Here is a 27,726-nt window from a genome sequence, read left to right as displayed (position 1 = left end):
GGAAGTAACTCTGTAAATTACGACCGAAACGATGTGCTCCATCGCTCGTAGGAGCATATGAGCATTTAACCTGGCCTGTACGCACACACTATCTGCATGATTTCACCCTCACGGGGCGAATGTGCTGGTGTAACTGGCGTAGAAGGGAGGATTGCTGTGCAGAACGCTTTCCATAGAAGAAATTGATTTATATGCATTCATTCAAATCAGCATATAAATCTGTGACAAAACATTGTCCACCTGTGTCGGAAACTGACATCCCCCGCGGACTGGGTGTTTTTTCCCATGGCGGCAACGGTAGAAACACTCCTGCAGCCTCCACACAAATTTCTGGATTCGCACGCTTCATGTACAGCAACCAAGAATTACATCAGAAGTGCCAATGAAACAACTCGCAAATCGGCTTCCATGTATTCGTCGGGCCGCTGTCGCCTCACAACCAGTGCCAGTGCATTGTTGAACACACAACTAGAAAATGAACGACAGTGCAGCTGTAATGGAAACCATATAAACTGAGATTATTTCCACTCCGCCTGCCAGGCCCCACGCAGCAGAATGCAGAACGATTGTCACATATGCCTCTTTCGGGCTGCCCGTTCCAGAAAGCCTCCTCGCCTGTGGGTTCCTATTTTCTTTGACAGTTTTGTCACCTTCCACACCGTCTTTATTGAGTGTGTCTTGATCTGTTACCTCAGCATCCCCCTTGCTGTTTCCATTTTCAGATATGTTATCTTCTGCGTGGTTTTGCCCTTCAGGAGGCGCCACCACGTCTATTCCTTGCTCCTGTCCCGTACTTGGTTTATTTCCTGGAGATGGTGTGACGGGCTCGGTCACATGTCCTTCTCCTTGGTCATCCGAGTGGTTGTCATCCCCTCCTACATTCGGATTATCATTCGGGAATTCCACCTGGGGATCGCTTGATCCACCAGAGTGTGACGAGCCTTCAGGGGGGACAGTAGGCTTGGATGGCTTTGAACTTGGGGTCCCAACTCCAGTTTCCGACGTCGGTGTCGCCCCTGTCGTTGTAGTCGTTGACGAGGTTGATCCAGACGCCAACAATGTCTTGAATCTCACGCAGAAACTCACAGACTCGTTCAAATACTCTGCAGGAGGATTCGTCAACGTGAAGTTCGCAGCCGTCTCCGAAGGGGCTGCTTCTGTCTTCGGGACAGTATAGACAGTACGAACCCATAATGGCGCCGTGTAGTCAGGAAATGCTTCTTTGTACTGGATCTCCGTCGTAAAGTCGCATTTTCCATTCACGAATGCGTACGCGGCGGAATACGACTCAGAAGAAGCAACGTCAGCGTCAGTGCGGGATCCCTGAGAAGCATCAACCGAGTCAGTGATCGCCTGGGGCATGTAGACGGCTTTCCCTGTCTCGTCGATGACACGGAGGATCTGAGACGGCTGGAGAAAAAAAACTTCCTCGACATCCTGAGGAAGTCCGCCTTTGGGGATTGTGACCGTGAAATCCGGATTTGTGGTCATCGTTGGTTCAGTTATCTCGGATGCGATGCAAGGCAGCATTCCGCCTATGAGGACGGTGAGCCAGATGGCTCGGAGCACAACGGATTCCATACTGGCAACGCAGCGTTCGATGTGTTGAGGAATAGTATCTGGCGACGGAGGGATCCCTCGAGTTGGTTTCTTGGTCTGTCCCTGGCACAAGTTACCGAGCCCATTATCCAGCGGCCTGAAATAGGGCCCTAATGATAGTCTTGAAATGTCGGCCACGGGACACGTGCGTCGGTTTCGCGGACTCGGGGAGAAGAGACTGAGTGGCTTGGATCTGAAGAAGGAGAAATGTGGATATCTCAGGAGAACACACAAATCTTCATTTTTGAACAAACACCGAAAGTGGTCAAAGACTAGACAAATATTTTTGCCCTCCTTACACACTATGAGGGTTTGTTGAGTAGGCGGGAGTTGGCGGTGCAAGCCCCGCTACACACGACCACGCCAAGTCCTGTTCGCCGCCGCTGATGGCGACACGGTTGCATGTCTTCATGGATTTCGGTGGAGTCTCTGGGAGTCAATCGTTGGCTGCAGTAGGCAGTCAGTGCATCTCCCTGACAAAACAAACATATTTTCTGGCACATGCGGTAGCTATGTTTGTGCCCGAGGTAGACTGACTCTTTAACAATGAAGCCGGCACGTTTTCGGCGGGTCGGTTCCACACACGTGCCAGTATGATATCGTCGGTTGCTGTTGTTGCCCCGAGACGAAGGGTTTCTCTACACGAGGCTGCGAAACTACTCGATTTATATGTAGTCAGTCACAATCTTGCCATGGTTGTCGAGTGCTTTGTTGACCGAAACGAGTCGAAAGGCCAGGTGACCTCTACGCCGTGTGTCGCAGCGACTGAAATCTCTTTGTTGGCAGGCGTATCGGCGGTAGCGGTGTTTAAACACCCTACGTTTCAAAGAGAACATCCTGGCTATCGCACCATTTGAATGTACGACGATGGAATCAATAATGTGACAGGCCATTCTTCCACCATGTCCCAGGGTGCACAACGAGTGTGATACACCGAAGGAGGGATACTCTTGATGTTGCTGACTCTAAAACAACATGCTCTGTCTTCGTTGTCTGTTTGACCTATCTCATCAGCTCCCGCTAGTTGGATGCTGTTCAGTTTATTCGTATAAATGGGATTATTCACCTGTTGACCACGGAAAACGGAAAGAAATCGACACGTTAATCTTAGTTCTTCGCACTGGGTTGCAGAGATCAATTCGCCGGCATTTTGCATTTCGTTGTGTTGCTATATTCGCAACCTGACGATATACTGCGGCGATGTAAACCGGACGTTTGGCTTTTGATGCCCCAAACTCGGTATCCGTAAGGGGACTGAGATGTACTATGTCCGTGTGACACGGAGGATCAAGCCGTTGAGAAGCCGAGTGTGCGAGCGAACTCCAACATAGCGAGTGGCAGTTCTCTCAGATTGTTTTTTTTCCTGAGTGTACTGCAGCAAAAGCGGTGAATGGGACGCATGTCGATGTTCGGCGGACAAGCTGGAAGAGGGGGGCGCTCCACCCTTTTGACCTGCCTGATCTATCTCCGGTCAGGGGGACACAGTTGTTCGAGGCTTTGATTTTTACTTAGAATGAATGTAGATAATTTTTGGTATGGTATGTTGGCTTTTTTATGTTTCACTACGATGCAATATCCCACCAGAGACGGCTGAGCTCTGTTTTCCAATCGGTTTTACGCTATCCTCAAAAGTACGGTCTCCCCCGCACTGGACGCAGCTCCGAGGGAGCGCGGACAGTCTCCGGAATGACTCCCAGCATACCGCGGCTGCTGTCTCTGCCCCTCCAGTGATGTACCGTTCTTACATGAAACTAACATCTTCTAGCCTTTCCCACAAGAGCCTTGACCGGATGTGCTGCGAATAACCGTGAGGCGGGCACACATTTCTCAAAGTCTAACCGTGTGTTAGGTTCTGAGCATGCAGATCCAGATTTACCACAATAGCATCGGGGGAGCAGTTCACTGAAAGAAATAAAAACGCTCCACGGTAAAATAACACCTGGTCCAAGAGGCACGATGGTGAACTCTTCCCCGGCATATGGCTACTCGTCAGTACCTGCACGAGTCCCAGAACGTCAGACCAAAACAAACATTGTAGTGATTGACGGACACAACCTTTACAACAGCAAAGTTTTGGACCACCACCCCCCTCCACGTGTTGACCGCGGAGACGAGGATGATGATGCTTACACGAGGGGTTCGTCAGGAGGCGTGGATGACACATGGGCAGAGAAGAACTCTACGTGCCTTCGCGAGATCCTGAATTTCCTTTTCCGATCAGACTCACGACTTTACGCCGAAAAGTACGGTGTGACAGCTGAGGACTACCGCCGACAATTACGTTTGTATGAGGTAACAGACCGGCTTTTTGTTAAGCGGATCCCTCGCTGGGAAATCAACTAGTAGTAGTTTACTGGTTCGTCGTGTGTAGGTTTCGGATATGGTAGAGTTTTTCTCTTCCGCTGTTCGCGTAAAACTCGATGTGCGTGGTCGGATGCACGATGTAACCTGCCACATGGTTCAGTTCACCGGGCATTCGAGACAGAAAGTGTCATGGTCAAGATGGTCAAGTACGCGTATGTTTCTGTTCAGAGTCCTCAGGCATTGCTCAAGCGGCCTATTGGAGCTTACGTGATCGAACAAACCATTTGGTTTGTTGTAAAAAGGCAATACCGATTTCAAACGGACAACTTGTATAACCAGTTAGAAGATGTCGCCGTCCAGCTGCTCAATTTATGCCTACGAGAAACCCCTCCAAAAAGCCAAATCGTCGGTCCGGATATCCTTTTGCTTGCTCTTACCGAATATCACAACAGACTGTTTTCAAATTATTACAAGTGGTGCGATTATTTAGGCGAAGAACCGTTCCCATGGCAGAAACCACCATGGATGAGTGAGGGCTACTGTTCTGGAGGACCTAACGATACACCGCTCACAGACGTGACGGTCATGGGATGCAAAGAAACTCCACCTGGTAAGCACAAGTATACCCATGACACGAAATTGAAGATATAACAAGGATACCACCTGCAACTATCGAGTCTTTTCCATAAGTCGATGTAGATTTAAAGGTGTTTTCAGCCCTGCAAATCGTGGAGCGTTCACCAGCAGTCAACGCGTAAGATCAAATGGAGTCATCCTGTTCGAGGGCCTCACTCGTTGACACCTCCGTTTTCCTGAGTGAAGGAGAATATTAGTTCAGGATAAAAACGAGGACCAAGTAGCAGAGCAAGCGCTATCAGTGGCAGTTTCGTGGAGAGTTACCTTTCACGGTCATGACTACCATCTGGCCCGTGCGTCCCTCACTTTCTTGAATGCATAACAGTCGTTGTAGACGAGACATCACGCTATCAGTAAATTTTAACATACTTGTACGCTTCATGCTTTCTTGTGTACGTCGTTAAAGTTCCCAGCTGGCATTTACCGCTGCCACGTTAAGAAAGCTATGATGGTAAAGATTTTTCTGATTCAGATGCAGGCTCTTTGAACCGGGAAACGGTAGCGGAAAAATTCACTATCTTCTGCGTGATGCAGGGGGAGCTAAAACAGTGCTGTTCTCAGCGGCACTGCGCCAGGAAGCACAGCAGATGATGTACGAGGTAGCGTTATTCAAGCTCTTGTGGGGAGAGGCGGCTAACCTTCGGCATACACCGGAGCTACTTTGCTGGCTTTTCCACTGGATGTGTATGGCCTGGGACCCCGAGTTTAAAGCAGAGGAAGAGTTCGTCGACCTCATCAGAGATGTTCTGCAAAGAATACGTGACGAACAATGGTAAGCCTCACGTGCACCTTTCGGATACTACAGGGGTAAACGTACCTATCCTGAGCTACCGCCACATCATTGGGGTGGGTCACGGGTGCTCTTCAGACAAAAGTGCAGGATGATGAGTTTGTTGTCCCCCTGTGGTAACAGTCCTAGCCCCACCATGATACGATGCTTATGGTATCCTACAGCATCCACGGGGGTTGTCACCAAACACTCCCTGAAACTGGCTTTTTCAGGTATCTTGCTAGTACACTGCGGTCGCCTGATCATGGTGGGAGGCTCCTGTACGACGACATCAACGAGGTTTTCTGGGAGCGAGCAGCGGTTTCGCTCCTGCGGAAGGAAAGAGCTGCTGCTCTGAACGAAAGGCGGGAGGCAGCGACTCGTTCACAGTCATGGCACATGGATGCTTCTATAGCGGAGGACCGTCCTGGAACCTCTGGAGGCCCCCGACTCTCATTCACCCGGGAGAATCTAAACATGTTTGTTCACAAGCTCTTAAACGGAACGAAACCAAGTGAAGGAATAAAGACGTTTATGGAGCGGCGGACCTACTTACAGGTACACAGATAACATAGATATCCTTATATGGCGTTGGGAAAAACTCCCTGTGGCGGCGAGATTCGCTCTTTGTTCATACACATCACTCAAGAAAGTTCAACTTCCTCTGTATGCCGGTGTCGCTTACCTTGCGTGTGCTATGCTCCGTTGTCCCGTGTGGAAGTTGATGATTTTGCTGCAGGTCGGTTTTCTCCATTTTGTCTCTCGCATAGTGACTCGCGTATTAACGTTGTAGCAACATGCAAAAATATTCAGGGGACTGTCCTGGTAGAAGCGCCGGCCCTGTGTAGTGGGAAAGGGTGTTGCACCAAAAAGAAGCCCATCGGATATGTCAAGCAAATACCAGCCACATCAATGAGCTGGACAGGCGAGGGCTGCACATGACATCACAAAATGAAGCGGCGGACTCTTATTGAAGAAGCTATTCTCGTGTGTGCTCATGTGTGCAGCATGTGCCGGTGTATCTTCAGGTTCTTAGGAGCTTCTGGCGAGTTATTGCCTGGCACGGCGTCACCTTCTCTCTTCTGTTTTTCCTCAAGGCAGTCGTCGATGATGGTATGTCTGCGCTCGCCACACTATTCCAGTTATTTCAATGCTTCCGTGAACCTTGGATTTGAAGAAATATGTTCTTCAGGTCCCTGCATGTTTCCAGTGACATAGGATCGAGCATGACGCGACCCCGAAGTCGTGGCAGCAGTTCGGAGAGCTCATCTGTCGTCCCGATCTAAGAGGCACTACTAAGTCCTTCTCCAACAGTCACGAGCGCTTCTATGTATGCCGGTCTGTGAACCCTTTTCAACTGTGTTATAGGTTATGTCGACATACCATCCTGTATGCAAGCACTATTTGACCTACGTGATGTACGCACATCTGCATGGCCTTGTCACGGGGACCAGCACAAACGAGTTGGAGAATTTTTTTCAGTGCTTTCACCATATCACTACAGTGGATTCCACTGCATGTGGCGATGGGCAACAAATTCATCAGCTGGTAACCAAACACTCATACGTTTCGTGCATCTCTGTGGTTTGATGCAGAATCTACAGCAGAGCTGGCGTTCACGTGGAACCGAACCGTGGTGACTTCTGTTGTCCTGCACGCTCTGGGACCTCTCTTCGATCTGATCCTCCTCAACTGGCGAGCTCTTAGAAAGCAGCACTTTTGGCAGTTTTTCTTCCAAGACAATGTTGTCAGTCTGACGCGCATCATATTCTTTGCTGTTGTCTGCGCCGTCGTCGAAATCGAGGGCATGCAGTCTCCACTCCTCCACTGGAACGGTAGGAGATACTCGTGGTGGGTTTCCCTCTCCAAGACAGTCTAGAGTGGCAGTCGTAGCAGTGACAAAGGTTCAGAGCAGTTATTCTGGTTTGACAACAGGGAGTTCTCAACCGATTTCTTTAGTGGGCCCGCGTGCACAGCAACCTCTCGCTGTTCTTGCATTTCTGACAGTAGGGTGTTTTTGCTGTGATTGATTCAGGCACAGTTGGGGCGGCGTACTTGTTTTTCTACTTTGCTCATGGTCTGCATTATTATCTTTTCGTCCGGGTCAAAGGACAAATGCCTGTATTTCACCTACTTTGGAGACTGCCATTCGTGAGCTACATTGTCAAGCCGTCGACATTCACGGGCAATACGCCATTGCTTGCTGAAGACATCGGCCACGTGGTGAGACGCGGTACCGTCCTAGTGATGTTATTTTCGAATCGTGCTGACCCGCTGTGTATGCACAAGTGTCGCTCAAAGGAAACGGAATTGGCGACGTACTGCAAAATCCACTCCTCAGCGATAATGGCTTCAATCTCCGTTTCTGTTGGCTTCCCATGCGCTGCAGTTGCTGGTAGTGCACTGACAAGCATCCGACCATGCCCATTCTGTGCACGATGAGGCTTCGTAAAGTGTCTCTGCCTCTGTGCGACTTCGGCAGGCTCGATACATTCTTTTCTGGATTCCTGTCATAGCCCTGAAAACGAGCTACTGGCTCTTTTGTGCTCTTCCATCCTTGGTTGAGGCAACAAAACACATTGAGCTGGCAATTGCAAGGCCTTACATTATGGGTTCTATGACTGGCTTCATTGAAAGGTCGCCGACAATGCTGAAAACGGTGCTTTGGACTCCCGCCTTCCTCATATGGCTTTTCGATTTACAGGTGAGGGAATTACCCTGCCTCTTTCGATGGTCAGCAACTTTTTCCTCTGCCTCGAATTTGCCTTCAGCTTTCTGTTAGCAGGCGTCTGGGAGGAAGAACGCCGTCCCCGGGACTCGCCACGTGCATGCGCCCTTGAGAACTACATCATCTGGTGTAATGCTTCTCTTGTGTGAAAGTGTCAATCTGTTTCGTACCTTCCAGGGCGACTCCACTGTCGAGTTGAAACGTTGTTGACGGACGTACCCTGTGCCATGTGGATGTCAGATCTTCTTTCTCTTAGCTGGCGCGATATACGGAAGCCTGGATGGATGCTGGAGAAGGGTGGGATTCTTCAAGAGCTCCCGGAAAATTCAAAAGCGACTGTTACCAGTTCTATCTTCTGCGCCTGCTTTTGATGTCGCTTCGCTGCTCAAGCAAACCTTACGCCCCGGAGAAAGTAGGTAATAGTGTTTGGCAGACAAACACTGACCACCGGTGGGCAGCTTGAAGCAAATGATGAGGGGGGTGTTTGTCACTACAGCACCGTGGACTACTGTTGTAGGAGTTCGTTTGCACCTGGGCGCAGATGTCAACACTTTGAGGTGCAGTACTGCGAAGCTGCCTCGCCAATGTATTTGCACTGCAAAACTTGTCAGCAGTCTTTTGCGCGCAGAGGAAGATCGTGCCATCAGCCAACGACCCAAACTTGATAGAAGGGAAAGCATGCGTCGAGCCTTTTCCCGAGTGGACTCAGTGAAAGCTGAAGGCCCTATCACTACCGTAGACAGCCGTGCTGGGTCTCCGCAGCGAAGCTCAACGAAGGTGCAGTATCAGAATTGCAAGGACCCCTATCGGAACATGGTAGGCGTGTGCTTCTGCCTTTTCCGTGTAACCCGGATGTGTGACGGTGTATACGATGCGTTGCATCGGAGCAGAGCATACCTGTTTCTGTATTATTCTACGTCATGTTTTTGCCGGACCGGAAAATATGTTGCCACTTCGTTGATCAAGGCGTCCTGTCCGGTGACACTCGATGTGGGGATGCACTCGGACCCCCCTTCCCGAACAATCCTTTCGGATCTTTGTGCTCATTCTATGTGGTCTCAAAGTACTCCCATGATGAGGTCCGCACCAACGTGTGGGTGACATTCCACGTCGTGATACTCGTGAGTCAAACGGCGGGACAGGTGGTAGCTTTAATCAAAGAGAGAGGCCTTGAGGCAGCGCGAGATGGGGGCCCGTTGAATGGGGGGTTTGGGATAGATTGTAGCGCTGTTTTCATGAAGGCGCTTGTGATACTTCTGTTTATTTCGTACTGCTGTTGTGACGATACTAGGAAACGGTAACTGCCACCGCTTCGCAGGCGAACAGTTCTCGCTGGCATGGATGCAGATGAAACCATGACAGAGAGGCGACAACGTCCCTTCAGCTTCACGATTTTGTTTCGTGTTGTTTTTCGCACCCACATCCTGCCACATTTTTTTCGTGCCAGTGCCTCCCTAAAAGAAGATTGTTTTTTCATATCTTACTTGCCTACCGAATAGGTTCCTCTACTGCGGACTGCCTCACTAGCAAAGTAAGAAATTCATCCCATGTCGTGCAGGGAGGAGAGGAAGTCAGCCAGACACAGGCGGATGGTGACGAATTCGCAGAAATATGCACGGAGCTGCTAGTGGACACAGTGCCGCTGAGAGGAGTGATATCCACGAGATTGTGTGGGAAATACGTTCTCACTCAGCATTAGATCTTACACTTCCTGAGAGCGGCAGCCAAGCAACGTATGCAGCCCATCCGGGCAAAACATGCTCTTCCTACAGTGAAATGGGTTTTCGCTGTCATTCGTACACCGCCGATTGCGAGCCCCCATTGTCGAAATATCTTCTGGGTTCTCTTGACTGTTCGGCTGCTGCAGCCGTGCTGTCCGCGGCGAATGCGTCGATGATCGTGCAATCGCGCGGAAACGATTCGGCTTCCTCTGGAATGAGGTAGTTCGCAGTTGGAGGTTGGAAGACATCATTTCGAATGCTGAGGCAGAAAAACTTTGCTTCAATGAGCTCCCGCTCCTTGCGATCAGGAATGGGGATTGGTCACTGACGGTGAGTCCTCTCACTTTACACCCTCTGCGTTTGTCATAGTGGAGTTTGCTTTCCATTCGCAATGAAGACACTACACTTGGGGATATCAAGACGTCAAGAACACGATGCGATCACGGCCAGTTCGAGTGCATTTCAACGAAACCGGAAGCAAGCCCGTGATTAACACAGAGAATCTGGAGGTGGTCTCCCGATAGATGCACTCCGGGAGTCCGACTCTGGAACCAACGTTCGGCAGAATAACAGCGAAATCCCCGAATTGCCTGTCAGGTAGTTGACAACAATTTCTAAAATACCGCCGGGACACACAAGAAAAACTATTTCGTGTGAGAGATATGATGTGTTCCTTTCAGCGTCTACCTCGGCGAGAACCTTTTATTCAGTGGAACAGATCAACTTTCCGGCTGCCAGTCTACTGTTACTGTGATGTAGTACTCGGCTTCCTTAAGAAGTGCGAGATCTTTCACCACCAAATCAACGACAGCATGGCACGTTTTGGCTCCAAGGCTCACATCGCTCGACAATTCTTCCGCGAGCATCTATCTGACGATCCAGACCATCAGGACCCCAGGCAAGCCTTCAGGCCCGTATTTCCAAAGGCGACTGATACAGCCGTCAACATGTGTTCTTGAAAACTTCATACTATTTAACTGAGTTGGACAATACAGGGTTGAACTGTGTAAATATCATTGAGTTATGGTTCTATCGCAGAACATTGAGATTACGAAGTTACGGCGTTGGGCTCGCGACTGTCTCTCAATAACCAGTTGAGTGCTTGTACGACAAATCTATGAGTCTATCACCACTTAAGATGAGTAGCATTTCCTCTGTTCCTTATTATCAGAGCTCTCTATTTGCATCGTATCTGCAAGGAATATTCTAGTACGTTATGCATCGTTAAAAGTAAATCCATCCAAAACCGGTGGTTGATTAGTATATATGTCGTCCTTTATTAATCTGGGATTCATATCTGAGATTCGAGCTTTGGTGCGGAATGTTAATTCGTCAACAATTAGTGACTCGAAATGCATTCAGTGGATGGGTGATTAAGTGGGTTTATTATCTGATCTTCTTGATTATTATAGGTAGTGCTGCACACCAGCAACATACATCATTTATGGAGCATTAGCTACCATCTTATATTTTACTACCGGATTGGTTCTATGTTTTCACGAATCCAACATTGCTTATGCCTACAACTTCCAAGAAAACATGAACGCCGGTAGAATATTGAACTCCAACACTTCTATATGTCGTAATCACTGTAGTGAGCTGGTGGTATACAGGAATTTTAAAGAACTCGGTTGTCTCCATCTCAAAAACGAAGTAATATTGAGTATCCTAGATGCAGCAACGCCGTTGCTTATTCGATGAGTTATACCATAGCGACCACATACAATCGTCGAATGTAACTTTATGCTTTTAAATGTAACGGTAGAAGCTGTAAAGAAAAGACGGCTTAACTTTAACTGCGATATCAAGTAAGTACATGCCGTACAAGAACTAATTATGTGCATATATGCATTTAAGCTTATATATGGCCGCGAACTTCCCCGCTAAAATGTTGACTTATTGAACCAGCCGGGGATAATAAAAGTGATCTATATGGTCAGACTCAGCGTGGACTATCGAGTGAAACAATATGCTCCAACGATAGTCTAAGTCTCTACCATAATTTTCCCCAACATATGTACGTATCGTAACAAACCTTTCGGCAAAGGACACAGGATTCTGTTCTAATGCCCCGTGGTAAACACAGTCAACGAGTGGCAGAACGGCCATTTATTTGTTATGCAGTGTCATAGGAGATAAACTCTAGAATTAATATTCACCTACCGGTAAGGTAACTTCTGTGTTTAAAAAGCGGATAATTTTTCCCTTACCTTTCCTACTCAGGGCATGCAATACCAATCGGATAAGAAAAGAAGCTAGTCTCCCTGTTACATATAAGGGAATGTGATTCCTGGGTTCAAAGAAACTAGTTTCTGGGGGGAGGTATCTACTACGAGTTTGACTATTGGTTGAGATCGTAAAAGCCTTTGTTTACCGTTCCAAGTTCTATTGTGTTAACATGGTTTTAAAAGTATTCTGTTTATCTATGGGTCTATTCCGGACAAGTTTTGCCTTTTATCGGTGTGTTTCAAGTGTGAATTCATTCTATATTTTTCCTTTCTTAGTTGTAATTAACGTTGTCCTGCATATAATTGTATGTCTTACTCTAGCGTTTAGATATACTTCAGAAGCATCTTGCGCATTTGCTAGCCTTGAGCATCTAATTAGCATCAGGGTGGGGATGTGTGATATTGCACGCTGCATAAGCCTATTTCGTATTCTTGTTTATTTTAAGTCACATTACTACAGGACTGTATAACTGCAGGCATATTCAGTATCCCATTTACTATAGTGTCTATGTTTATCCAATGCGCGCGAGAATCCGTCTAGCTGTAAACAGCCACGCCTGAGTGAGGTCTTGATTGTGGACACTATTCAGTCGTCAGTACTCTGTGCTCTGACAGAAACCAGGGACAGAAACGAGCTGGCAAGCAGTGGATGCGTTGACAATGCATTGCGACTTCTTCCACCTGAGACAGGAAGTTATTCTCCACATGAATTTTGCGAGGCAGCAGTTATCCAGGTTCTTGCAGTCTGCCCCCACATCACTGGAGGCACGAGTTCTGCCCTTTCTTTCCTGTTGGTACATGTAACTACTCCCGCTGCTTCTCCAATTATGCGCATGCTAGGTTTGAAGATCTTCTTCACATTGAGGCATGTACCGAAATCGCCGAGGCGCTTTGCCTGTATGTTGCGAGATATTTCGAGCACGGCGCTGACTTGGTTGACGCTATGATGGATCTGTGGAACTGGGTAAGACACAGACCCACTCTGCGACTCGGCTTGCGAAACCGGACACATTAATTCTACGGTTCACAAACTAGATACAAGAGAAGAGGTCTTCCCGGCATTTCCAGTCTGTCTGATGCGTCTTTTCTCTGCTCCTGATGTCCGCTTTCGCCTCCTGAATATAGCTGAAAGAAGATGGAAGCAGGCTTCTGTGGATCAATCTGATTTCCCTCAAGGATCTGGTGCCCGTCCTAGATCGCCTGTTTACGGTTCTTCAACGAACAGGGACATGGGGAAAGAATGCAGATTCTGATTTGCACAAATGCAACGAGAAGCTAAAACAGGTAGGAGTCCCACTTGGATGAAAAGGTGTGTTGCTACCGGGTGGTGGGTGACGTGCTGTTTTGGAATAGAAGGACAAACTGTGCAACGGATGCTGGTGTTGTGACTCTGCAGTCCCCATACGCTGTCGCAGGAGAGGCCTTCTCCCGACGTTGTTTCCTGTAGTTGAATGAAAAATAGAATGCTCATATAATCTTGCACAGCGAAACGTTCCTTCTTTCTTCCGTGCCTCGGCCTCGTTGCAGGGCCTGTCTTGTCTGGTCCTCCTTCCCAGCAGCGACCCCGAAAAACTGGTAACCGCCGAACTCCCGGACGCTGTCAAAGAATACCTTACGAACATTAACATCTGCTTCGGCACGCCACGCAGAGAAACAATGCCTTCAGTGTTCCCACAACCTGTCGAGGTCGAGGAGGTTAATGGCATGGTGCGCCAGTTCCAGATTATCATGAGTCATACACAGCAACTTCACCTTGCCCAGGAAGAAAGCATTAGCCATGATCCATGTAAGCAGAGCAACCCAGAAGCGACATTATCAAACGGGTTGTGAAAAATATGTCTGTGCCAAACATAATGCACTTTTTCTAATCGGGGTTAAGATGTGGTTGCTAGAACTACCAGTCAGTGCTCAGTTCATCGACCCCTTTCTGCCTAACCGGTGTTGACTGTTATTTCACCTTGTCATCAAATGTGATTGGCAACTGGGCAAAATGGCAAATTCCGAACTCGCCAACAATGACTTTACCTCTGACCTAGCTCATCTGGTCGGTATTTTAGAAACGCTGTGCCACCTCTTTTATATGCCTCTTGGTCCCGGCTCTCGTTTTATTCAGATCTAATGCCCATGACCGCGGAGCAGATGGCGGAATATCGTTGTCTCCATGCAATTCTCTGTGAGGCGGACGCCGATGTCTTTACTGGGGAGCCTGATGAGAACATTCAGCGGCCGCTGCTTCCACAGACTGAAGAATCCGACGCTTCGAAACTTCTTCTTGCAAAAACCGAACACGCTGTAAAAATGTATTTCCGTCGAGCGACTCGCATATTGCGCGCCAGCAACCCTTACTTTACAACCACTGAAGCTGATAGAAGGTACCACTAGCACCCTGCTTCTCCGCATACCGGGTAGAGTCAATCCTGGAGGCAAACTGTCATGCTGCTTTGGTCGGGTGCTTTGGTGGCACCTCCGTTTTCTCCATAGTGTCGTTACTTTCCTCCATTATACTGCGGTTAACACTTGGAGCCGAGGGTCTTGTAGAAATATCGTCGTGTGGTGACACAAACCCGCTTTACCCGTCTGCTTCTCTGTCACCAGTCTAAGGAAAAGAGGCAACGTAAGTGGGCTAAGCGATGAACCATGCCCCAAAAGTTAGAGCTCGGTCATCGTCGTTCTTCTTGCGTAACCCAGTCCTCGTTTTGGTGACTGGCTTGCTATCTTTATTGTTGTTGCAGACTGAAGCATTTCGCAAACTCTCTCCTAATGAAAATGCCAGAATCACCGGAGATCCACAAAATGATCTCTATGGTGACGTTAACGCCTTATTATCGCGAAGAGGCAGCACTTGACCTGCAGGTACGCTGCTGATGGCCGGAAGCTTCATTGGCGACGGACAACTATCAGCTCTGTCTTAACTAGTAAAAGGTGATATTCAACATCCGTTAAAGTCATACGTACCTCTGCATGCCCAAGACATGTTTATTCACTGAGTGGAATTCTCTGCCTCCCTCAGCTGTGTCATGGGTGACTGTTTACGCAGGACTTGGAAAAGCCAACCGAGGAAGGTGTTAGCAAAATGGAGTTGCTTAGGAGTCTACATCAGACAGAGTTCGAGCATTTCCTGGAGCGAGTTGACCGAGAAAAAGAAATGTTCACCATACACCAAGAGCTGGAAAACCGCGTTACCGATTCCCCGAGGGAACGAAGGCAGGCAGCCGCCGATGTTCGGTTTCAAATGCTCCAGAGCGGGTTGCTTCAGCGGTAAGCGTTATTCATTGAGAAAATATAAGGTGCATTCTGTTTCTGGTCTATCCGGTCCTATGAGTCCCATCATATCTCCAGGTTTCAGCTTGGGAAATTCCCAGCTGCAGACGTTTGTTCTACCGTCATACTTGGCGTCTCCTCCGGGAAAATCTGCAACCGAGTGCCCAAAGCAATCTTGGATTTCTTTTGGCCACTCATATGATGCCGCCTTCATTTATATTTCTTCCACATCATACTCAATACAATGGTAAGGCGTAAGAGTGAAAGTGTACGTCTTACCCATCGGATCTGTTGCACCGATTGCTACAGCCCGAAGCCCTACGTAGGGAAAGGTCCTGAATGTTGCAGGATTCGCCTCTGGGGAGACTGGTTCTTTTCCAAGCTTCTCAAGGCAGGTGTTGGTTTTTCTCGTGGCGACTGTTCCGTGTGTGTACAGTTACGACAGGTTTTGCGAGGCTCTGCAGGAGTGGGCGTCTTATCGAGGTCAGGTCCTTATACGTACCGTTCGCGGCATGATGTATCATGAGAGAGCCATCAGGATGCAGGTAAGCGCCTCGCAAGTCGGTGAGGAGAGAACGGCTCCTTGTAGAGCGGTCGATTTTTCAGCCTGCCACCGGCCCCAGGTCTTGTTTTCAAGGTGAAGTCTCTTGCGGTTGACGCTATAGAGTCCCAGGAATCTCATGCGTATCTGGCAAGTGTTGACAGGCGGCGAGGGAATGAAAGCAAACAATTGAGGCAACCACGTTTATCCTAAGATAGTCGAATGCAGACGCAGCATTCATGCTGGCATCATTGAATGAAAAGCGGCGGATCATCCAACACTGCGGCGCATGCACTTTTGTGCCAGGCCTTGTTCACTGTAGTTCGCTGCCAACTTTATAGGCAAGGTCTGATACCAGGTATGTGGTCGTGCGTGGCCTGAGTGCAGGCCTACTTGGAGCAAACGCCTTATGAATCGCTTCATTTGTGCCACGATCTTAATCGCCTTGACTTTGGACAACTAGAGTCGATACGAAGTCCAGAAGCCGAGCTGTGGCTTGAAGTATTGCAAATTCCTCCTGCGTATGAACTTTCTACGACGGTTGCGGTAAGCGAATTCCGAATGCAACGCCTAGAGGACTCACTTTGCTTACATTATGCATCATTTCAGGTCACATTTTGCCTCACACGATTACATTCGATCATATCGGCTTTTTCGGCAGCAAAAAACGACGCACCCACTTGGCACTGTCCTGTTCACTTGCTCCGCATACATGTAGCAACTGTGATAAGCCTCAGAGGATTTTGTAATAGATCAGCGTCCTTATATGTAAGCTACTGTGCGAGCGAATATTGGCTCGTCTTACAATCAAAACACTTTATTGTGACCCGTAGGTCGTGTGTATTCATTTGTGTGGGATGCAGTCTACCGCGCGACTGAAGTATCAGTACATCGTGGCCGCTCAGGAGTTCGGCAACGACAACAAGGTAATGCCAGCTCCGGCAGGTAAGGAGCTCGCTCCTGCCGCGAGATCGTCTCTACTAAGGAAGATCTGGCTGTACAAACTTCTTGTTCGCAATCCTAACCTTCGCATCGCGACCATCGAAGCAGAGGTTGACAGACGTGGTGTACCGACCGGACACAAGCTAAGTAGGCTGTATCGTCTCACAGCAAATCCGGATCTGCTGCGAGAGCGTGTTGCAACTCCAGCCACGCATTTGCAAGCCGTGGGCGAGATCCGGTCGCGATATGAACGTAAGATGGTCGGGGTGCCTGTCCGTGCTGCCCGCATGCCGAAGCCTTTTGTGCCACTTCCGCATATGCCGTTCTGCAATGAGGAAGACTCTGCTCCCTCAGAGCCTTTTTCCATCAAAACTCGAGCTGGAAAAAAGAGTGGAGACACGGACTCTGAAGCAGGTGAACGGTCTGGCGCCTCGACAAACTCCTGCCATGGCAGCTTTACTTCTGGGGGGTGTGCTGGGGATTCAGTCAGGAACAACTCATACACGGTGGTAGCGAAGCCTCACGCCCGGGAGGGTCCACCTGTGGGAGCGGAAGTAGCACATAAGACAACAAAAGTACCAAATTGGGTTCAAGAGGAACGAAAGCGACTGCTGAACACCGTTGGGCACTTAGATAGGGCCGACTGCAACCCTGCAGCGGTTGACAGCGAATGGCCGGTGTACCCCGAGGAGTGCACCGAAGACGAATATTACAGCTCAGACAGGATGAGTGAGATGCGTAAGGAATTTGGCAAGGCGGAACCGATTCACAGAAAGGAAGCCAGCTTTCAGGATGGAGCTGCTCCTGGCGCCTTCGACAGTAAGCTTGCAAATATGATCAGGCGGATCCAACAGAGAAAAAGTCAGGACCAGGAAGCAGCTCAGCACGCTCAGACTTTGCTTCGCAAGATGACTGCCAAATCTGGACTGCCTCCGCAAAGACTGCCAACAACCACGGCGGAAAGAAACGACAGCGACATCGTCGGACTCACACCTTCTCTACATGTTCGCAGTGAAGCGAAACACTTAGCGATTCGCGGTAGCACTGTGGGAACGACTTCTTGCAACAAATCTAGTGCCTCCGTTCGTTCCTCTCTGCCTTCCTGTCACCCCCTTGACGAGAGGTTCTCGGCGAATCATATGTTCGGTCAGAAACCTTCGGCATGGACAGGAACACATTCGTTTAAAGCCAACTTGCAGCCTAGCTGGTCTACGTGGCGTGAAGCTACTATTCGTGACTCAACAAAAAGTATTTATGTGGAGGATGAGAAGCAGTGTCTCACACTACTCGAGAGGCAACATTCCCGAGAACTCGCCCGCGACCGGGATTTCTTTGCCAGGGCATGCCGGCCACGCACTTCGCTGTCACCAACAGATGACAGCAGCGAAATGCGCGGTTCGCAGAACACCATTCGGCGAAATATTTTCAGCGAACTGTCCAACGCTTTTTCGTCGGGGGCTGCCAGCTTTTTCATGGAAGAGGTAACAGAGGAGACAGGTTCTCTAGAAGATGGAGACGTGCAACGAGGACTTCAACACATCAATCGACGAGGCAGACGAAATAGTATTATCACACTGCATTCACTACGCGCGCAAGAGATAGTTGTCCAAAGCAGTGAAAGGGGGGACACCTCACAGTCTGCCGCAATGCTAACGTGCTCATCAGGTGCCGCGTGCTCTGCTCCACCTAGAGGCGAGCGCGGAGTCTCTATTACCATGAACGGTGATAACGATGAGCGTACCACGGGTCACATACTGAAGTTCCGCAACGATGGTTTCCATGCTAATGCACCTCCTCTCACACGCGAACAACAACGTTCTGGCGACAAGACACCGCACGAGCAACAAGCAGGCACCCACGATCATGCTGGACGGCAGATCCAGCAGCAAATCGTTAGCAGTGAAACCTGCGCAACACGCCAGAGAAGGTCGAGCTACAGCGGCGGGGAAGAGGGTCCTGACGTGCCTCGCACTTTCGCTGATAGGGTCGCCATGTTTGAGGAACTTTTCGGCAAGAAAGCTCGAAGGACTCTATCCACTCCGGAGTCTCGTAAAGCAGGAAACGAAGCAAAAGGGTCGCAGTCTGGTCGGCGACCAGAGATGATCTGGCTCTCACGACGAGGGCCAATGCGATTGGAGGCTGTGTATACAGTGCGGCTGCCCCTGGTCTTAGACGAGAAAGGAGAACCGTGGGCACGGTACCCTATTATCGGCCCTGGAAAACCGGAGAACCAGAACCATGCGATGATTTTCACAAGAATGGAAACAATGCAAGTGGTCGACATGAATATGGAAGGATACCTCGAAGAGACGCTTAAGCTACGAAACCTCTTACAAGAATTTGTTGCCCACCCGCGCATGAGAATCCTTGGTAGGGGTTCTGCTGTAGCTGCGTAGTAGCTATTCCCACTGCATTCTCCGTCACCAGATGTCGCACCATGAACCGAGCGAGGTTTCACAAGTGGCGTGTTCGCAGACGTGCCTAGCGATGTTGCGCTCCCTGCAGTCTTCGAAAGTCGTTGATGTTCTAAAGAGAGACGTTGGTCTGGCTTTCACGTGACTGTTGTATAGGGAGTCTGTTCGTGAAGCACTTTCTACGGTAGCTGTACTAGGTATCCAATCCCGTATTGAAATGTGCGGGACCTGGGCAACCGAACAAACCGCATGCAAACCATAAGATCATGTTTGTTGGTCGTGCAGGCTTTAGAGAGCATATCTTCACCGAAAATGTCTCCAGCTTGGCGAGCTATATGGCGCTTCAAGAAAATATATTCACCACTACGAATCAAAGATTTTATCACGAGCCTCTCCAGGTAGAAGACATTTCTCTAAGACATGCCAACAGCTGCGTTTGCCCCTACCATTACTTCAGCGGGTTCGGATGTAAATAAAGGCAAGAAATCGGATATTATTCTGTTGTCAGCTCTACGCAGCACTCAGTGATTTGTTATTCGAGCGCGACACTCAAGGGCGCTCCCCATTTGCCCGTGATTGTTTTGTACAGGTGCGAATGCACTACGGTCACCCGGATGTATTCGATAGATTCTTCGTGCAAACCTGCGGTTCCTGCTCCAAAGCATCAAATGGAATCAACCTGTCTGAGGACGTGTTTGCTGGTTTCAACTGTACTGCTAGGGGATACTCGGTCAGGCACGTCGATTATATTCAGGTTAGCTGACGGCGCGCGAAATCGCCATCCACCTGAAGATGAGAAGACAGACACGCAGTACCCAGAATACACGCATGGGTAGCCCCATGGCGGCAAGTTCGCAGGCATTTCACGTGAAGCTGTAGTGAGCACAAAACGTGTTGGGGGCTTTGCTCCTAGAATGCTGTCAGTACTCCGAAGAGAGGTGAATGATGTCGGCTGTCGATCACCAGAGAGAGGATGCACGTACTGATCATAGCGAGGCTACATAGTGTCGACAGCGAAGAGATAACTCAGCTCCTTTAGTCAAGAAGACGGAAAGTGTCACATGGCTGACGATCGGGGTTTTGTGTCCTCTTTGCAGTGTGGCAAAGGCCGTGACGTTGGACTTCAGCAGGTTGTTATGTTCGAAAAGAAGATTGCAGGAGGAAATGCTGAACAAATGCTTAGCCGCGACGTCTGCAGAATGGCAGCTAATATGGACTTCTTCCGACTCTTGTCGATGTACTTCTCTGGACCAGGATTCTTCCTCAACTCGCTTGTCCTTTTCCTCGCGGCCTACGTCACGTTGTACGTTAAATGCATTTTCTCCTTCTCAAGTGAGGCAAGACCACAGTAACTATTCGGAGAGATGATAAAGCACGATCAGTTGGAGCCGTCGTGGCGGCACCGAGGCAGCACTCGACCGTTTTTGTAAGACTACACCCAGACAATATTACAGGAGGCAGTTCTCAGCAATTACACCCCGAAATGCTTGCATGCTGATATCCAGTTAAAACTACAGGTTGAGAACAGTTGCGTATCTGTTGTTTTCAGAGCACAAGTACAAAGGGGTAACAGAGTCAGCTCTACAATATGTCATTGCGCCGACAACCTACGTGCAGTTTCAGCTGGGCCTGCTTTTGGTTGTGCCGCTAGTAGTATGGCTCTTTGTAGAGAAGGGGTGCTGGGCCGCCTTGACTAGGTCCGTCGACATTATTCTTAAACTTGCTGTCGCCTACTATAACTTCATGGGTAAGACCGCACACGGCTGGTGAGGCAGTCAAGAGTGCTTTCCAGACTTGCGTTAGATAAACTGTTGAACGGAGACGCAGCAGAAGCGGCTAACATGAATTCCTCGTTGTGGAGGGTACTTGTCTACTTAGGGAGTTTGGAATTAGATACCGTAGTCGGTTGTTGCCTCCGTATAACGCTGGAGGAATTCACGCTGCTTTGGATCCAGGGTATTTCTAGCGGCATCTCCACTGTTCAGTCATTGCACAACCATTGCTCAGGGCGCCGCTATGATAACTCGGCTGGTGATTCTGGAAGAAAAAGTGTAGCAGCACTGTTCTATAGCCCGCAGTGTAGAAGACGGGTATGGTAACATCTAGAAATGTGCTGTGAAAAGCACCATTCCTTGGTACGAGGCAATGCCGTTGCTCTATTGCTTGAAGATATCTCTTTCAGGCCGTCTGCTTCCTCAAATGAAGTCCGAGTGGTTAACTGCGTGTGTGTTAGTCGGCACAAAGGCGTCTGTTATCGACCACGTCCTCATCTACGGCGGTGCCAAATATCAAGAAACAGGCCGTGGATTCGTCATCGCTCACGCGACAATGAAGGACCTCTGGCAATTTTACTACTTCACTCACTTCAGCATTGGCTTGGAGATGATGATGCTTCTTTTTATTTATTCTGGCGTAAGTAGGCGTGGTAGTCAGTTGCAGTGTCATACACGCCACGATGCCAAACAAGAAGTGCAAGGCTCCTTTTTGTTCTTCCATAGGGAACAGCTGTGCCAATCTCGGGGGCAAAATGGCTCCTGGACCAGGCATGGCAATCTTGTCTTTGTCTTCTGTATGCGTGTGTGCGTTGTTCCGGTACGGAATGCAGTACTGCGACTTTGATGCTGGACTTTATTTCTTGGATGTTTGGCCCCTTTTGCTTATGGCGCTGTCCCTGCTGTTCGTTCCCTTCCTCTTCAATCCCCTTGGAATGTACTACCCGCGCTTACTTGAAGACTTTTCTAGCTGGAGAAAATGGATGTCATCGGCGGTAAGCAATCAGGTGATGCTCGTCTGTTGACAGCGACAATACATTAGTTGCCGGAACGCAGTTGGTTCCGCGGCAACTTGACGATTCTCTTATATGTTTAGGCTTGATATGTGCCTGCAGGATGTGAGACAGGACAAAGCCTCGTGGCTTGCGTGGTGGCGGAGCGAAATGGAAGGACGATGTGGCATTGCGTGGCATCACCAACTGCTTTTGGTCATCCGGCTTTGCCGCTTCTTGGTCCTGTCCATTGGCATGGTTTCATGCGTCGCGATGTAAGTTGACCGCCCATGAGAGAAGAGAGGATGCCTTGCCTTCGTTGTGGTGAGACCCGGCATTCTGTCCCACATGCATAGCATTAGAGCTCAATATCTACCTGTGTGTGTATGAGTGTATCAACTCTCAGGTCAATCAAAGCCTCTGATCTGGACTGCGTCATCTACCTCTTTGGCACAGCTGGCTGCTTGTTGTTCCTGGTGATCTTCCTCGATGACCTGAAACTAGCGAGCCCCAACTGGAACACGGTTCTCTCATTGGTGCTGTGTTGCACAGCAACTGTCCTTCTTGGCTGGGCCATATCGACGGAACGATTAACTCTGTCTGCTCTCCTTGCATCGACAGCTGCGTTCCTGATTTTTTCGTACGGGTTGCTTGAGATAAGCTTCGCTCTCCTCGGACGATGGGCTGTGAGGAACGACATCCTTGCGGAGGCAGCGCGGTACGTCTTGAAGATTCGATTCCGTTTAAAGGTCCACCTTCGCACGGAACGTCGACCGTCCTCATTCAGTTCACTTTTTTCTCGTTGTGTTTGCTGCCATGTATCTTCAGGACTTTCCATTATATCGGAGGCTACTTTCTCTTCCTCATTCCGATACTGCTCTCAGTTTTTACCCTGAGTTTTCACAAAATCCAAACTAGAATTTTGTTCAATCCTAATTTCGTAACAATAGTAAAAAGTGGTCTAGTACAGAGGGCGGAGGTCATGAAAAAAGGACACGGCAAAGAATAACGTAATCCTACACTTTCCAGAAGTGAGACATTGTCGGTTGACTAATGACGTCTCCTTGAGGTACTGGCGTGATTTGTACGCCGATTGCGACTCTTGTATGCAGATCGGGCTTTAAATGCTTTGGTCAAGCGAAAAATATGATGTGAGTTACAGCAAGACTAACGCCCTCCAGTAACTCCAGAAGATGTCTAAAGTTTGCGCCACTGCAGAATTGCAGCTTACGCTTCGACAGAGAAAGAACCGTCCGTAATCACACTTCGACTGTGAAGCAGAAGCTTCGTCAAATTTGCAACAAAGTTGATTGACAATTCCGTAGTACCACAAATCTCTTGACACAACCACGCGCTTTGCGCATACCCGCGGGTCCATAGATGGATTTGTGCACACTGCGCGTTGATAAAACTATTTGCCACAACAGGCAAAACGGTTCAGGAATGCAAAATTTGTGACTTGTCACAGCCAGAACCGAGACTGTCTGTTTATGCAATGGCATGACAGCTTGAGTTCGTTGACAGTCCGGGGCCTAGCCAGACGGTTGCAGTTGCAGTTGAATTTCACAGAAATCTACCGGTTCAGTTTCCTTTCTGAAGGTGCATCTGCTCCACCTGAAGGCTCGGGCTTTCGAGTTCCTTCGTTCCTCGCTTCGTCTGCATATGGCAGCGGATATTTGTTTTTCTCCCGGGCATCCTTCTGGACAGCCATAACGTTTACAGGAGCACCCCGTAAAGCGGTTTCGTTTTCTTCCTCATCCACTATATCAGCAATGGGGGGCCCTTCCTCCGCAGTTACCTCAGGTGATGTGGGTGATGCGCTAGCCTGTGTTTCTTCATGAGGAAGTGAATCTGTTGTAGTACTTGCGTTGCGTTCTACCTGTTCCAGACCGGGGGTTTCAACGGGCTCCTTTGGGGTATCACCCTCGATCGATAGTTCATTATGGCCGCTTTCAACACCTAAAGACTGTTGGGCAAAGACGGTACTGAGAGGGGTAGAAACTGATTCGTAGCGATGTTGACGTATGCCCCGAAGTGTGGTAGCAACTTGTACTGCATTTCCAATGGCGTCTGTTGCCACCCCGGGTCTCCTGGCTATTAGCTGAGGGTCCCGCACATTTTTCCACTCGAACATCACGTCATCCAGCGGAGGCACTACGTCTGAAGCAGCTCGCAGGGACAAGAATGTTAGTTTTTCGTCCAAGCTATTTGTGGCCGTTGGCGAGAAGAAATGCAACTTTTGTTTGGAAATGGAATCTACAGCAGTGTTCCTCGGTTTGACGGACGCCTTCAGTGACCCTTCGTCTGATTGAATAATGAGATCTGCCGCCTCTTCGGCTGTTTCTGTCAGTGGCGAAGTCTGGTCAAGCTCGACGCTACCATCGTGCATCCCGAGTTCTGCAAGGGAGCTGCCAGAGTCGAGAAATGCAGCGGTTGTACTAAGACGACCTTTCCACGAGATTTGGTCTGATACGCCTGTCGAACTCGGAGAGTGAGCAGCGCGAGTTGCGGATGAAGTATTCAATCCCCCGATTTCCGTGAAGCCCAAAAATGCATCTGCATCGTAGTAGGGTTGGATGGCACTGTACTGCCCGCACATATCCCTCTCGAAGTAGATACCATACTGTGTGCTGAATCCATGACACTGGCATTGATTTACAAGGACAGGTGGCTCCGCAGCTAACGTCCTCCCTTTTCCGTATGCCCAGCACGACGCGTTAGATGGGCAGGAGCCGTTCCTGTGGGTAGCATAAGCAGTCACACATATTCAAGATTGGCTACTGTTCGACTTCACTCGGGGGCATGCAGTGCCGGTGGTAACAGGGCACTATGCAGAATATAGCAACAAACTTGCGCAAGCTACTACGATTTCGTAAGCATCATAGCTTTCTTGCGTACCCGCGAGTGCAGTTCCGGACCATGAAGTACCAAGACGGAATCCCACTGGAGCTGTGTCGCATGATGATGGATTTGCGAAGCAAGTCAGCTGGTGGCATTGATTCGTTAATATTCCAGTACCCGACGCACAAGTAGGCGTCTCTCTTCTCTTGCCCCCCTATGGTCGTTCCACATTGGTTGAAGCCTTTCGGACAGCTGCCGCACCGTTGACGACGATCTGCACAAACAAGCTCAGACACAGAAACAGTGTCTTAGACCATACAAGTCCATAAGCCGTGTCGGCAGAACTATTTTCTGGCATCGAGATACCTTTAGACAAGAGAAGGCCAATGCAGCGTCATTCTGCTCTTGTCGACAACACTTACTTTGAGTGACTGTAGTCGGAATGCGGTACTGAATATTTGTATTGAGAGGCCAATATGGGTAGCTTCCCAGATTGCCATAGTCATAATGACATGCCACATACGTTGCCCATCTTCCGCCGTTTGCCTTCTGACATGACCTTCCGGCAGTACACTGGCACCCTGTGACGATCCAGCAACCGACAGTGGATGCTTCTGCTCTCACGACTTGTGTCCAATGCCCCACCATTTTGCCTTGTCGCTGAGCTGACTGCGACGGGTTTTCTGCATGCCAGTCGAAGTACTGCCGCTCGTCCCACCATTTTTGGACGATCTGAGCGGAGTCAAAGTTTCTTGAAGGAGTGCTTGAGTAATCGACGCTGTTTGTGTACAAGTTCTCTCCGCGAGCGACTCGTAACGGCCTGTGTTCAGAGAGTCACATAACATATACCAAAGGCAAAAAAGTCGCCCGTTATTCAAGTGCGATGACGCGCGCGCGTTTGAGTCCAGTTGCTAATCTGATGTTCCTGCAACTTACGCTGCTCTTTTGGAGTGTTCCCATTTTCCTGTGCTACACATGTGCCTTGCGTAATTTCGGGCGTACGCCTCCAGTCCGACATCATACACCAGTCTGTTCATGTAGACGGCCCCAGAACCAAAGCCGTTCTCCGCTTCACGTGAACGAAGGTAATTGTGTCTATCCAGTATTTTTTCTCGATGGAAAGCGGCATCTGCAGCGGCAGACATCAACTCCACTCCATCAAACACAAGCTCGGACGCAATTGCTGTGGCATCAACTTTAAGCAGGTTAGGAAACAGGCCAGCTATTGATACCACAATCAGGCATCTCATTACCGGAACCATATCAGATGAAATCTTCGTTGCGGCCATGGTTGACAAATTGGAATTTGAAAGATGCTCATGGAATTAACACTTGCACATATGTTCTAGGAATGGTGAGGTTATCAAAGGATAATGACGCAGAATGCAACGATACTGCCGATACGTTACTTCTCCTGAGACTACAAATGCCGAAAAGAAACAAGGATTTCTCTGTCGCATTCAGTTATATGAGAGCCATGAAGCGGCATTGATCGGCTATCTGACGGACGTAAATAAAACTGTGACTATGTGTTATGTGTTTATGTGAGATAAGTTGTTCGTCAGCGGCCGATGGAATGTCAAGGAAGTTATATGGGAAAACACACATCGCCACAGTTACCCCTACAAACTAGTGGCAACCAGGATGAAATCAACAGAACTAGTGAGTATTTGATGACTCGCAAATAACTCCTAGAAATCTGTACGAAAAGAGTTGCCCAGCGTCAGCAACACTTCTGAACGTTCCGGCGGCCACAGGACAGCTAAGTAGCGTTGCCGGCTAGCAGGAAGCGCATGGTGCTGTGTCGCTACCTTCGATGTTGTAGGACACGCTAATATCCGAGACGAGAGCACAGTCTGCGCTTGATTGCCTCAGAGCTATTAGGTGACTCATCTGGCTGGCATTATGACGTGGAGTCAGTATCATGATCGAGCATGGATGCCGTTTCGCTGCACAAGTTGTCAGCAGCCACAAATGGCGGGGCCGCGCTAGCGAATGAGCTCCTCACTATCTGCTCTCCTTGGAGTAAGCAAACGTGGTACGGGAGGTCCAGTGTATTGCAAGTGAGAATTATTCTGCACTGGCTGAACCGGGGCAAATTCACCTCGTGAAACGCACAGTCGCGTGTGGAGACGGTGTGAAGGCGAAATTCCTGGCAAGCGACAGCAGCGGCACTTGCTCTCGCGGGGAGATTTGACATAGTCTACCAGGGCGTATTGCCTCCTCATTTATTCAATCGCAAAGAAGTGAAAGTTGCAAAACGGCGGCAGCCATTAAAGGCGTGCTTGTTGCTTACGAATCCCCTGTCTCGTCGTTTGCCGCATTCACGTATGGCAGCCGCTGCCTAGCAGACCAGGAGGTTCCTCCTTGCCAGTCCTACGCTTTCGCCCAAGCAGAATCACAACTGCCCTATTGGTCGGCATGCGGTTTTTGACAGTTAGAAAACTGTGTCTCGATGGCAACCACGGTTGGTCTCCCGGCGTGCTATGGACATCCAATAGACGGCGGTTCCAGATATTCTCTCCGGAACCGGTACCTTTAGCCAAATGGGTTCTGGCATCCATTATGCAAGATGGTGTACTATGTGTCGACACTGGGACAGTTCTGAAGATTGTTGACCTCTGACTATGCGCACCTACAGTAGTTACAAGCATCTCACACTCGTCCTTCTGTTTAACGTAGAAACAAGTACTAAAAGCTGGAATGGCTGGCTTGCCTCACGTAGCTTGATCCTTTCATTTTTGCTTGAAGGTTTCTTAACCTACCCGCCATTGTTCGGGTGACACTTCAAAGTTACTGAAAGTGTTCGCATCACCCCACACCTTGAATGAGACTCTCCGGTGCCCGATCCATGGCGCCTGCGGTCGTTGGCATCTTCAGTGTTTGTACCCCTATCTTTCCTCTTTTCTAAAGCAATACCAACGCAATGGTTCCTCTAGTATTGGTTTTTCTTACAGATCCGTGTCAGTAATGTGCCG

General features: G+C 49.2%; 3 protein-coding genes across 3 annotated transcripts; 1 reads left to right on the top strand and 2 right to left on the bottom strand.

The window, feature by feature from the left end:
- Window positions 1–22: 22 nt before the first annotated feature.
- On the bottom strand, window positions 23–4,244 carry TGME49_278100 (Toxoplasma gondii family A protein). The gene has a single exon (XM_018781790.1). It carries the CDS (start codon window positions 1,579–1,581, stop codon window positions 469–471), a length of 1,113 nt encoding a protein of 370 aa, XP_018635144.1. The 5' UTR covers window positions 1,582–4,244; the 3' UTR covers window positions 23–468.
- TGME49_278110 (1,3-beta-glucan synthase component protein) lies at window positions 3,224–23,299 on the top strand. Its single transcript, XM_018781791.1, has 31 exons — window positions 3,224–3,891; window positions 4,132–4,513; window positions 5,074–5,311; window positions 5,542–5,866; window positions 6,316–6,421; window positions 6,904–7,143; window positions 7,344–7,531; window positions 7,791–8,012; window positions 8,277–8,448; window positions 8,665–8,852; window positions 9,536–9,567; window positions 9,904–10,087; window positions 10,438–10,655; window positions 12,826–12,949; window positions 13,111–13,269; window positions 13,513–13,771; window positions 14,099–14,357; window positions 14,718–14,838; window positions 15,023–15,243; window positions 15,683–15,791; window positions 16,175–16,333; window positions 16,651–19,099; window positions 19,429–19,541; window positions 19,733–19,897; window positions 20,241–20,475; window positions 20,693–20,890; window positions 21,377–21,555; window positions 21,749–21,910; window positions 22,031–22,182; window positions 22,314–22,625; window positions 22,736–23,299. The coding sequence occupies exons 1-31, from the start codon at window positions 3,556–3,558 to the stop codon at window positions 22,914–22,916; spliced, it is 8,388 nt and encodes a 2,795-aa protein (XP_018635145.1). The 5' UTR covers window positions 3,224–3,555; the 3' UTR covers window positions 22,917–23,299.
- TGME49_278120 (SCP family extracellular subfamily protein) lies at window positions 23,036–26,441 on the bottom strand. Its single transcript, XM_018781792.1, has 4 exons — window positions 25,685–26,441; window positions 25,171–25,568; window positions 24,806–25,022; window positions 23,036–24,645 (listed from the first exon to the last, which is right to left on the bottom strand). The coding sequence occupies exons 1-4, from the start codon at window positions 26,035–26,037 to the stop codon at window positions 23,481–23,483; spliced, it is 2,133 nt and encodes a 710-aa protein (XP_018635143.1). The 5' UTR covers window positions 26,038–26,441; the 3' UTR covers window positions 23,036–23,480.
- Window positions 26,442–27,726: the final 1,285 nt, after the last annotated feature.

This window comes from Toxoplasma gondii, chromosome XII (genome assembly GCF_000006565.2).
Source record: "Toxoplasma gondii ME49 chromosome XII, whole genome shotgun sequence".
Taxonomy (NCBI): domain Eukaryota; phylum Apicomplexa; class Conoidasida; order Eucoccidiorida; family Sarcocystidae; genus Toxoplasma; species Toxoplasma gondii.
Note: the sequence above shows the minus strand (reverse complement) of the source record. Positions and strands in the feature narration are given on the sequence as shown.